Source organism: Eucalyptus grandis, chromosome 4 (assembly GCF_016545825.1).
Source record: "Eucalyptus grandis isolate ANBG69807.140 chromosome 4, ASM1654582v1, whole genome shotgun sequence".
NCBI classification, from domain to species: domain Eukaryota; kingdom Viridiplantae; phylum Streptophyta; class Magnoliopsida; order Myrtales; family Myrtaceae; genus Eucalyptus; species Eucalyptus grandis.
Window position 1 is genome coordinate 8029446 of NC_052615.1, and position 13018 is coordinate 8042463.

The window sequence follows — 13018 nt, forward strand, 5'->3', positions numbered from 1 at the left end:
TATTTATTTATTACATAAAATTAGGGATTCATTTTATCCCTAAAAAAATATTATAATGCATAGCATATAATTTTACGTGCATTTATTTGTTATTATTATATTTACATTGGACTGGTAATAAATGGGTTCAAATTTATAATTATGAACTTTAATTAGACGAGTTAGACTAAACTCACGAAAGGAGTAAATTAGTCAAAGCTCGTTTTATAATTATCTTATGAGAAATAAAGATTTGATATGATATTATGGTGGATTTTTAGAATTTAAGAAAATCGCATTGTAATTTTATCTTTAGCAATAGGCGATAGAATCAATGGAGAATATTCAAGAGAGGAGGAAAATAAAAGGATTTTGGTGATAGGGAGATTATAGGTAATTTTCGTGTATATTGAAAAATAGATAAGATATTTTACGAAGATCACTTCTTCTTCTTTTTTTGTCTATAAAAGGAGCCGTGTACGGTGAAAAGACGGGGTTCTTTTCGCTCTAGGTTAAAAAAAAAGAAAAACACAATATAAAGAGAAAAGAAAAGTTTTCTTTTCGCGGGTTCTTCTCGAGAAAAAACAATTCAAAAAGAGGAAGAGAGAAAGAGGTCGGCAGAAGAGAGGAGAAAAAAAAAAATATTCAAAAAGAGGGACTGAAAGAAGAGAGACGCGAGGAAGACAGAGGGAGAGAGAGAATTGATAAAAAAGGAAAGATCCCTCTTCTTCTTCCCCGGGAAGCCTGCTGCCTTCTGCCCGCCGGACGCCTCCGCCTCCGCCTCCGCCTCGCCGCTCCACCCGACGACCCGCGACCCGCTGCTGCCGTCGCTCGCACGTGCTTCCCTCCGCCTGAGCTCCGCCGGCCTCTGCTCCGACTCGACGCCAGCAGCGCCGCGTGACCCGACGCCAGCAGCTGCGACGCCTGACGCCGTTGCGCCGACACCAGCCCGAAGCTCCGCCAGCCACCGTCGCGCTCACCTTTGCCTGCAACCCGCTCCGCCTGCTGCGACCCGACGCCCACCACTGCTGCAGATCGCGACGCCAGGACCGGTCGCTGAGCTCCCCTGCTGCCGAGCCACCGCCGCCCGAGCAACGCCCCTGCTCTGTCCGCGATCTGCCCAGCCCAGCGCCGCACCTCCGTCGCGTCTCCGTGCCGATCGTCCACCGCGCGATCGCTGAGCTTCCCTCTGCCCGAGCCCGAGTCGAGCTGCTCCACCCTCTGCCAGAGAACTGATCCTCTGCCACAGCCCGACGCGGCTCCTCAGCCGCGAACCGACGCTGCCACAGCCGCCGAGCTCTGCCTGCAGTTCACCCCCCCCCCTGCTCGTCCGACGCCCAGCAGATCTGCTCCGACGCCCAGCAGATCCGCTCCGAGCCTCCTCCGAGGGAAGCTGCCTGCTGCTCCACCCGTGCCGCTCCGACCAGCAACCCGACGCCTGCAGTGCACCAACCCCTTGGCGACCCATCACCTCCTCCGAGCGAAGCTGCCTGCTGCTCCACCCGTGCCGCTCCGACCAGCGACCCGACGCCTGCAGTGCACCAACCCCTTGGCGACCCATCACCCCCGGCGAACCACCACGAGCTGTCTAGCCTCGTTTGGAAGAAAAAAAGAAAAATCAAATTAGGTAATTTTTTGTATTTACTTTATTTTATTTAATTTTTATCTTATTTTATTTTACTTTATTTTTTTTTTAGTAGAATTATTTCTTAACGTAAGATTGAGATTTCCCAACATGAAATAGCCTTTCAAATTAGGGATTGATGGTCTAATTTTCGTGCTTGAAATCTGACTCGCAATCATCTAAAAAAATCTCACGTTTGAGATTCGATTCGTGATTTATTTAAAATTGACAAACTCGATCTAGATATGGTTCGTTAATTTTTAGATATCAATCTTATCTTGTTTTGATTTACTTGTGGTTTGAGTTGATTTTGTTTTTGTGAAAAAAAAAAAAAAAATAAAATCTGAGATAGATTAGATTCATTTTAGAATATTTCTTGTTTTAGAGTTATCTTGCATATTTAGAATAAGGATTTTATTTCGAATTTGAAAAAAAAAATCCAAAAAAAAAAAATGCATTTAGTTTTTTAAAATTTGAATTGCACATTTAATTATTTGGCAATTTTAATTTCAAATTTCATAAAAGAAAAAAAGAAAAAAATTAAAAATTAGGATTGTGACATTCTTTGCACGTCATTGCATATTAGGATAAAATATATGTTTAATAAGAAAATGAAAAAAAAATCATATGCACGTGCATGTCATTTGATGAAATTGTTGCCAAACCCATTTAGTTAGATACTGCCCAGGATTAGGTCATATAATAATTATCGCGTGATATATAGTTTGCATGTTAGGTTGCATGTTGCGTGTCATTTTGTACGTCATCGCATTGCATTGCATGTAATTTCTACGCTTCATTTAATTAAAAGAAAATTTTGAAAAAGATTAAGTGATTGCGTGTTAATTAGTTGATATGAATTCTAATATAACATGCTTTCGTTATTATGAGGTAAGTCCTGTAATTTGTTTATTGTTTTATTTGAGTGTTAAATTGATGGTTTGCGCACCCGTATGATCATGAGTTAGGAAGTTAATTAAAATTACTTCAAACTGCTTACAAAACATTTTTTTGAAATAAAAAGAAAAAGTACCGAAAATGCATTATAAAAGTCTAGTGTAATCAAGTTCCCATACTCAAAGAAGTAAAATAATTGGAGAATTATTTTACTTAAATGTTTAATCTACCTATCGTAAATTGATTCGTGGGGATTCCCTTTTGCATGCTAAATATTTAAATCTAAATCGCAAATTGGTATGGACTTGGGAGAGCCGAGCTAACTTTAGACTTAATAGTCCATTAGCCTAAACCCTAGATGGTGCATCCGAAATTTAGGTCGTGACAACATGGAATGAATACAACGGATTCTCATGAAGACCATAAATTCACATAATTTGAACAAAATACATGAAGTTGAAAAAAGAAGAAGTAAGAATAGTATGGACAGAGAGAATTTTTATTGACAGAGTACTTATAAAATAACTAATTGAGGATATTTGAGGAAGAAAACAAGAATTGTGTTTTTTTCAAAAGTAGGAGGCCCTCTTTATTTTGCATAATAGTAAATAAATTGTTGTTATTATTAATTTATTATTACTACTGCTACTGCACTTGTTTGTTTACTTCTTCTCAATCAAAACTCAAGTCCTTTCTCTTTAAGAGTCAAAAAGTAAAACTGGACTCTGTTATTGCTTCCATTTCATCCCGCTGTGAAGGACTTTAGCTTCTTCGTTTTTGTTAATAGACTCCATCCTGGTGCCTTTATGATCTTCTAACAATCTTTTCCTTTTCCTTTCACAACAGGTGATTCTCTAGCCTCGATCAAAATGTCAATGCCAGCGCCCAACCTGGCGCCGGCAGAGCCTTTCTGCACACTTCGCTCGGAGCATACGCAGGACAGTCACCCGCACAGGCTTATAACCATCGAGGCGCTGCTGGTCCTCCTAGCTTGCTCTCTAACCTTTTTGGGGGTCTTTGGGGCGTTCAGGCGATGTTGCACAAACCGAGCATTCATAATGTTTGGGTTCGCAGCCTATACCATTTCATTCACTGCGGTCGCATACACTCTGGGCCTCATCCAAAATGCTACGTTTTGCAGTCAGTTATTTCCCCTGGGGGCAGTTTTCTTGGTGATGGTTCTTGGAAGCGCTGATTCCTACACGGTACACAGCCTTGAGGATGTCGAACGATGGAGGTCATTTAATATCGAGATGCTTGGTAAATGTTTTATGATAGGGCGGGTCATTAGTATCTACAGGCCCACATCGAAGATAATGCAGATCTCATATAATCTTATATTTTTGGTGTCCACGAAAATCGACTATAGAGTCCGAGCTTTGATGTCAGCAAGCAAGGATGTGATGCAGAAGAACTGTATTTTGTTAGCCGACTACATGAAAACCGAGCACCAAAAGAGCGATTCAAACCAAGTTGATCCATCTTCTCTGCGAGGTTACAAGTACTTCGTGAGGGAGACACAAGAGACAAAGGACCGCTTGTGGTTCTTACCAGCATATTGGAGGCGACGGCCGCTGTTTTTTGAGGGAAAAGCACCAGAGTATCGAATATCATTAGGTGACACGGATGATGTTATCACCGTTGAAAAGGTTTGGAATTGCAGCGGGAGGCTTTTAAGCGCGAGAGACGGAGACCCAGATGGCAAACTCAAGGATCTTTGCCTCTCTTTTTCGCTCTTCAAGCTTATCCGTCTGAGATTCGCCGGCTACTCATTGCCCCAAGAAGCTCACGACAAGTTATGGTCCCTGATTCATCATAGCCTACATTCTGAAGCGAATGGTTACCAGCGAGTTTTCAGAGTAATTGAGGTAGAACTTGCATTTCTTTTCGATCTATTCTACACCAACTTCTCGGTTACTCCCAGTCCCCATCATATAATAGTGGAAGTACTGCAACTAGCCATTTTGCTTACTTTCTTTCTGACTATAATATCAACTTACCAAAAATCTCAAAATGAAAGCACATGGTTTACTGATGAAGCTTTGGTAACCTTTTTAATGATGATCGCGATGCTTGGTATCGAGATTGTCCAATTTGGCATCAGGGTTTTCTCAGAATGGGCCAAGGTATTATATATATGTATATACGTTCGAAATGAGTGGTGCCAAAGAAACAGAATCGCAGAGAAGGTTATCGAGATAATGTGTGGAATTAAGCTCCGGAAACCATGGGGAGGACAACTTCGGCAATTCTCACTTCTGGAAAAATGTAGCTATCGTCCACCAAAGTTGATATATAATAGCTTTACCGCGGCTTATTTTGATCAGGTAAGGGATGGTCAGCAGGAAATTGCTCCCACCAAATTGTCCAAAGAGGTAATGAAGGCAATTGCGCGGTCTCTAATGAACAATGGCACCCGCAACTTGGAGAATGGGAGAGCTTCTTTGAGACGCAACAACGTGTTTGATCAGCTCTCATGGGCATGCAATCTCGAGTCGAGTACTCATGTTATAATGGTCTGGCACATAGCGACCAGTATCTACGAGCATGAACGACGGGGGGCAGTACCTTCTTTCGTTTCGCAAGGACAAAGGGAGAACTTCCATATAGCAACTACGCTATCGAAATATCTTGCTTATTTGGTTGCTTTTGCCCCAAGACTACTACCCAATCACCCTTACAGGTCTGAATACATATTCGGTCATGTTGTGAAAGAAGCTAGGGAACTATTTGAGGGAAGCTCAATGTCGATGGATAAGAGGATTCAAAAGCTGAAGGACCTTGGCAATGAACAATACGTCGAAACAATTGTGGGTCAAGGCGCTTGGCTGAGAAGGCAACTTTCGATTGAAGCAACAGATGATGAGCATATTTGGACGATCTTGGCCGACTTCTGGGCAGAAATGATGTTGTATGTGGCTCCTTCAACAGATGTGGGGGCTCACGCTAAGTACCTCTCCACAGGGGGTGAGTTTGTGACTCACGTGTGGGTTTTGCTCTCTCACGCAGGCATCATGAGAAGTCCAGACGGTAGTGAGCAACATGATGATCCGGAGAGGTACTGAACTTGTCCTTACATTTGATATTACGCCTAATCTACTATTTTCAGTATCGTGTAAGTCTGTGCTTGCGTAGCAGTCTCTCTAAACTTGTATTGATCCTTAGTCAGACACTTGAAAAGGTCGCTGTTGTATGACTATGATGCAAGGTCTTCTTTCCAGTAGTGTAATTTCTGGGCTTGATCCATGTAAAACTCGGGCTTTAGTCGTTATGTACTGCTTTTCTTTTTCTCTCCTTAGCGTACTGCTAGACTACTCTCTTATGGTTGCATGGGACTTGTTTTATTTCTTCACAGACGGGGTCTGTACCGTTTGGTTAACGGCATCGTATATCTAGGCAGGGTTCTACTAATCTATGCCTAGAAATACATATTAAAACTTGGAAGGTCACGATGAAATTTACTCTCTTGCTCATTGATGGTCATAATCTTGCTTGTAATCTCCACGTCAATCTCACCCATGATGACCATTATGTCTATAGCATGTATCACGACCTCCATAACAAGCGGCTGCCATAGCCTCTGTGAACTCTGTACTCGTCATGATCATCATGAAAATCTCCCTGAAGTAGGGTTGATGTCCGATGTTCCTAACTTCTAGGGCAGGTTTGTCAAACAGTTGGCCATGGGCTTGATTCCCTCCTGGTGCCACTTTGTCACCCCGTTCGGATTGTCTCCCTAGGTGAAAAGCCTTGGATCGGATATTCATCGCATCCGGCCGCTGTTTTATTGCCTGTTGAGACGCTCGTTGATGAGCCAAACCTTTCAATGTTTCCACACCTTTCAGATGCTCATCTGAACACACGCCCGAAGGGCGCACGCGCAGAAGTGCAACGGAAATAATCTCTCAATGTTTTATAAGGTAGAAGGATAAGTCATTTCTATATGAAATGAGAAGCAATACTTATAACTAAAAACCTAAAGAGAGAAATTCAAGCTATAGGAAACAAATACTTGGAGATGTAAATTAGAAAAATCTAAAAATATTATCTAATGTCTAGTCTAATCTAATCTAATTTTCCAGCTACTAAAAAATTAAACTACAATATCAAATAATATCCCACAATCTCTAAAACAATGTAAACAAAAAATCAATGCATCGGATTCTACGATATGAAATCTATTGACTAAAAGATGTAAATCCAATTTTGATGTGCCGCCCACATAAAAAAGATTTAAGTTACGAAATAAACTTGAAATTGGCGCTCTTGCGACTCCGGTTTTCTTCGTAAAATCATCTGACTCAAGCGATTCATAGACTTTTATGAAGACGGGATCGACGGAAGACCAAGAGTTCTTAACGGCGACAGCGGTGGAATCTTCGAATTCTCCATCGTCGAAGGTGGCGTTGTTCCATATTTGAAGCTCAGGGGCATCGAACGCCCTAGGTACTCAAGTACACTCATCTTTTGAGTACTCACTGTCACGAGTGGTTGGTGGCAAGGCCAACCTCATCGACCCTCACCTCTAACTGATCATTGATCCAGCGATCAGCGAGAGGGAGAAGGAAAGGGGATAAAAGCAGAAAAATAAAAAAACAAAAAAATTGAAAAATATATTAAAATATTATTAAAAATTATTCATGTCAATATCAATTGTCATGGAAGATGCTAAGCAACCAATGTTTATATTAGCCATTTTCGGCCAAAATTGCTCGAATGACCGAATTAGCATAAACACAAAAAATTTAGGACTCAATTGACAAAAAAAATTTATTACTGAATTGACATAATTATAATAAATTTTAAACTTTTTTTAGTAATTCTTCCTAATTTTACTATATCTTAACATAACTTTTTCAGTTGTATATTCCATAAGTTAGCTTTTTGAATATGACTGGTGTACATATCATCTCGAAGCACGTGAGCTTGCTTAACCCATGCAATCAAAACTAAAGGACAAGGTCTTAGGCCAATTGTATTTAGCAGCGCAAACTGGAGGCAACTCTTACCATCACGTCTCTCTCTCTCAAAACCGGATCATCATTATTTTCGAGTGCATGAAATGATTGCTCATCACTCTCGTGATAGCAACCTCGACCCTATGTGGAACCCTAATTTCAAAGAATAAAGCAAGCGATTCAGGAGAAAACTAATTGTATGAAAACCACAGAACATTAAGCCACGTGGAAGAACGATTCCGAAGAAACCATTGCAAGGGAATAGTTTATTTATTGGTGATGGATGGGTCAACGCTTCATTGCTTGGGCATGTTTAGTTTCTACACTCCCAATTTTCCATCTTCTCAAGTGTTTATTTTTTATCATGAGTTTTTGGATTCATCATCAGATACAATTTATTTGAAAGGTGAACATTTCTTTTCACGACGCTATGATTATATGATTGATCGAGATGTCCTCCCTTTCTTTTAGTAGCCCTCTTCTCTATCTAGAAAAATTTGAGTTATTTCTCTAAAAACACAAAACTAAAAATATTTGAACAATTTCATTTTTAGACGTTTTGACTTACTCGATTGTCGATAAAGCATCACTGATCACGTTCATATATAGTCTACAGTTTGATATTGTACAATAAGTGTCATTTCAATTGCCATATTGGGTCAAGGGATCTCAAACACTAGAAGTTTTAATAATTTCATTAAAAACTAGACTAGTAATTGAGTAAGCAGAAGACAATGAAAATGAAAATTTTCAAGGTAATTAGTTTGCTCAAAATGATAATCCAGTATTGTTTTCTTGGCAGTTCGGTGAAAGGCGGGAAAAGACGACGGAGTCCATTTCTAAGGTTACTATTATTATTATGATCTGGGTGAGCTTAAGGTGTTGATGTAAAAAAATTTCTCCTCCTAGCAATTTTCAACCCATCTTATCTTGATCAACTATTTCATTTCCCAATGTTTTACCAACCAAATTGAAATCGACAAGTCTCCAAAAGAATTAGCGTTCGTCATGCCAATCCATTTGCATCCCAACGACCAGTCACTTGCTTCAAAACTCACTATATTCTATTTCTCTCAAAGTCTTTGGAGTTGATTGGGTCATGAAGTTCAAGACACCCACACACAAAATAGATAAATTAATAAAAACCAGTTTGACTTTCTTCTCTCTTCTTCTTGACTCTCGCATGTCAATTTCTCCTTGCTGTTTCCTCATCTGCAACTCGGTTATTATAATAGAGAAACAGATAAAACACACGCACTCTGTCCCAAAATAGAAGTTAACCAATGAAAATCCGACAGCCTGAAACCCTAGATTCCAATGTAGAACGCGTAAAATCTTATTTTATTTCGGGGGTTGCTGATAAAATATGGTGCTGCAAGAATTTTCTGGCCGCGATGCTGTCCGCGTATGCCGGTTGCACGAGCTTGACGCTATCCGGTCCCTTCTCGGACGAGCTTTGTAACGCGTTGCACACGGCGAGGCGGGTCATCATTAGGTGGAAGCCGTGCGTCCGCACGTGGCCTCGCGCTTTTCACGCCGTGCCGACCATTGATCTGCGCTTGATGCGGGGACTCAATCCATCTGCCTCAAGAAACCTAAAAATACCACGTAAAAAGTCAAAGATATGGCTAAGATACGAGTTATTTGAAAATTATTTTGTAATTAAAATTAATTTTATTTTTAATTATCTGTGTATTTGACATGCACTCAAACAGTACGTTGGTGTGAAAATGAGGGAGAGAGAGAGAGATTATTGACTGGTAATTTGTCCCTTCTTATTTTTGTAGAATTTGTTTTAATCTTTGATCTGAAATAGGTAGCGACTAATCGATAGTTGTTCATTAATGCAAGCAATTGAAGGAACTCGTCTTTTCTAAAGTATGTTTATTTCACAGAAAATTTTCGTCCTGAAAAGTGTTTTTAGGAAATTCATTTTCAGAAAAAGTAAATCATTTTCCAGAGTATATCGGTAATGAAATTATGCTAAAAAATTCGATTATATAATATTTGATAATAAGCGAATCTACATAAGGCTGCTTGCATCGTTAGAAATGATATGTAAGGACCAACAAACTATAATCCAAAAATATATTCTTTGTTTATCATGTAATCCATCGAAATAACAAGAATTGCAAAAAAAAAAAAAAAGGAAATAAATTGTGAAAAAGTATTTGTAAAATATCATATATGGTTATGTTTTTGGGAAAAAGTAGAAGAACGTGAGCATAGGTGAAGTATTCAAGGGATGATAGACAATATTTCTGGAAAAAAACATACGAGACTTATCGAAAATTATAAAAAAAAAAATCAAGTATAATGCTATCTTTCTTCTTGGAAGGAGAAGTTATTTTCCTATAACCTAAACTTATTGTTTTTAGTTGATAGATTATGCTTTCTGTCAATTGAATAATTTTCCGTCGTTCAAACGCCCCAAAGTCTTAAAACAATTTCAGAAGATCATTTTCATCAACCAACTAGTTACTAGAAAAATTCTGAAAATGTTAAATGTATCCTCTATTGCTTGATCATGACAACATGAAACATGTGATTGTGATGCCTAGTTTTGTTCTTCTTCAACATGAAAGTGACAATCTCATGCATCCAAATCCGGGCATGAACAAAAGACAACGAAGTAAAGCCCTAGGCAATCATGACCCGAAGCGTGCAAGAGTCTTGTCGTCTTTTACTTACTTTCCTCGCTATGCTTATCAACAACCTCATGAAAATGAATGCTTCTACTAACTATGGTTTTTTAACATTGATGATAATGTACCAGTCGAAAGAATTCTTTCTTTTCATAATTTTTAAATAACACGTGCCACATTACCCATTATTTTTTGCACTAAAAAGAGCCCAATCTACATCTTCCATTGGATAAGATTAAAAGACATGATCATACCGGTTCATGTACAGATTATTCATATTCCTCGATTCAATCAACTCTGCTTAGATGAATAGAGCAATCTTCCAAACCACGGACAGGTAGCAACCCAGAATCATCCATTATTTCTTTTATTAATAGAAAACCCTCAATATTAAATTCGGTGGTTATTATACCAATACTTCACAACAATAATAGTCGTATATTTAATTTATAATAATTCAAGATTTGGACTTTTTGTAATTACGAGGATAATTCATTACAATATTTGATATACGAAAGGACATGACAGACTTTTTTTTTTTTTTTTGGTTACAATTTTGTATTCTTCTACTATTATTTGCATACATATATTAATGACTTCTAATTTAAACTAAATATCCCCCAAGACCTGCTATACCCTTTTTTTTTTTCCTTCTCCAAAGACCTACAATAATGGTCAGGTAGGGATTTCGGACTATATACATGAAACCCAACATCAATGCAACAAGCTGTCTGTACATGAATTTTAAGGAAGAAAAATGAATTGCGCCAGAACCCACATTTACACTTTTCCGATTTTGAATCCAAAGTTCTTCATTCCGTTACACTGAATGAAATTCTGAAAATGAAACTCAGAAGACATCAAGAAAATGGAGATGAAATAAAGAAAAGGACATCGTCACTTTTTTTTTTTGACATTTTCCTTCCCCTTTTTTGCCATTTTTTTTGTGTGCTAGGGTAAAAATGATGAATTCTCTAAAAGAAACCTTCTCATGATTCCAAAAAGCCTGTCATTCTAAGAATTGAATTCCGCACTTCGCTCAAATATCTCCCCTTGAGCATCCTCCCATGGCTAAAGCATACTGAGGACGCCATCCTCGTGGCCACGCGCCGCCTGACGATCAAGTGCGGTGGCACGACCTCCCCTTCGTCATCCCCCTCCTCGTACGCATAGTCCGATTCGGGGGACCGGATGAAAGTTTCCGGGATATCGACCGGCGATGAGTTTGTCATTTTTTTCTTGGCCTTCTTCTTGTTTGACTTGCCATGAGCCCACGAATCATCACGAATCGGCACCACCAATGTATTGCAAAAACTGTAGTAGTCATGCTCGTCCTCGTTGCTGCTCTGATCCGTCGTTGCTTGATCTTGATAGGTGAAAACTATGTCGGATTCTTGAAATTCGAAATCCATAAAGATTGAGGAGCGAGAGATGGGAAGTGTGCTGATATGAACAAGGTACAGAGGTGGGGTTTGAGAGGATGGATTAGTGGTGAAGGGTCGGAATGGGAAGGGATTTATAGGTGGTGGTGGTGGTAATGGTGGAGAGAGATAGAGGAAGGTGAAAGAATTTGGAGAATCTGAACCGTAGTGAGCACACTTTGTGATTGTTTGTGATGTTTTGTCAAAGTATGATTATTGTAAGAGGGGGATTGAGTGTGGTCCCATGTATCTTCTTCCTTTTCTTGATTTCTCTCTCTACAAGTTCTTGAGTGCCGGGTTTTCTTTTCTTTGCGTTCCTTTCTCTCTCTTAGTCGGCTGCCTAAATAAAACAGCTCCCCCTTTTCTTACGGCTCACGGCTGCTTTGGCTTTATAGCTCGTTTGGTTATTCAATTGACCTAAGCAAAACTTGGATTTGTATACGATACATAATTCGTACAGTTTCTTTCATACATAACCTATCTTCAGCACCATTGATTTGGTAGTTGCAAATTGAAAATTTGACCGACTATCCAAATTAACGGTGATAGATGTGAAATGTATACAGAAAAGAGTATATGACTGTATATTTACAATTTTTCAGGCAAAAATTTAGATATGGCTTTAATTGTGGCTTCTTGTGCTTAACGGTAATGAATTGTGGAATGCATGGTATAAATGCTAACAAATTCATTGGCTTTCATTATCATTTATTCTTGCACTGGACAAAGTGCATGTTATCACATTCAGAATGTGTCTTATCTTGAAGTTGTTTCATGAATGTACAACCTCTAATAGTAATTCGATACAATATGAAAATACGATCAAAAAATACAATTCCATCGCCACCTCTGAACTTATGGTTGAGGAGTGTTCATTTTTTAATTTTCATAAAAGCAAAAAGTACCTTTTTGGTTTTGTCCCTAAAAATTATAGTATTATTCACATTTTAAAATGTTTAGAGAAAAATTACTCTGAAAACTTGTGTATCAACATATGTATAGCGTAAAAGTTTCAAGTCTTTTCAGCTCAAAAAAAGTCAAATTGAGGTAGCCGCAAGATTTTAAAAATACGAAAAGTAAAAAATAAAAGTCATTCGAAACACATAAGACCAAATTAAAAGATGAAATTTCTTCGATTTTCCATCAAATGCTAATTTAGAAAATATTCCATATTAGATTATATCCATTTGAGTCATATAAATTTGTCAAAATTTCTCAATTTATAACTATGCACATTCGTGTACACTTCTTATTATCTCATAATTATCAAGAAATCGAGGGTATTAGAAATATTACGTCTACACTACAGATTTGATTTGATTATAATTAAACTTAAATATACAAGTTCATTTGTCATATTTTATCTCACGAGTAGTACTTGACTAATGGTATATATAAGATATTAAGTTGAAAACTGAAGTAATTTCACCAATAAAGATAGTACAATGATTAATATATGAATAAACCATTTGCAGCGAGGCCCAAAGGTGCCAT

The 13018-nt window shown here is 38.5% G+C and overlaps 2 protein-coding genes across 2 annotated transcripts; one reads left to right on the forward strand and one right to left on the reverse strand.

The window, feature by feature from the left end:
* Positions 1-1244: 1244 nt before the first annotated feature.
* LOC104440848 lies at positions 1245-5794 on the forward strand. The gene is made up of 2 exons (XM_010053830.3): positions 1245-1606; positions 3347-5794. Exon 2 carries the CDS (start codon positions 3370-3372, stop codon positions 5563-5565), a length of 2196 nt encoding a protein of 731 aa, XP_010052132.1. The 5' UTR covers positions 1245-1606; positions 3347-3369; the 3' UTR covers positions 5566-5794.
* A 5298-nt stretch (positions 5795-11092) lies between these two features.
* Positions 11093-11515, reverse strand: LOC104440849 (hypothetical protein). Its single transcript, XM_010053831.2, has one exon. The coding sequence runs from the start codon at positions 11513-11515 to the stop codon at positions 11093-11095; it is 423 nt and encodes a 140-aa protein (XP_010052133.1).
* Between the last annotated feature and the right edge of the window lie 1503 nt (positions 11516-13018).

What these genes read in the sequence shown, in the direction of transcription:
- LOC104440848 (XM_010053830.3), top strand. Translation starts at nt 3,370, where the DNA reads ATGTCAATGCCAGCGCCCAACCTGGCGCCGGCAGAGCCTTTCTGCACA.
- LOC104440849 (XM_010053831.2), bottom strand. Translation starts at nt 11,515, where the DNA reads ATGGATTTCGAATTTCAAGAATCCGACATAGTTTTCACCTATCAAGAT.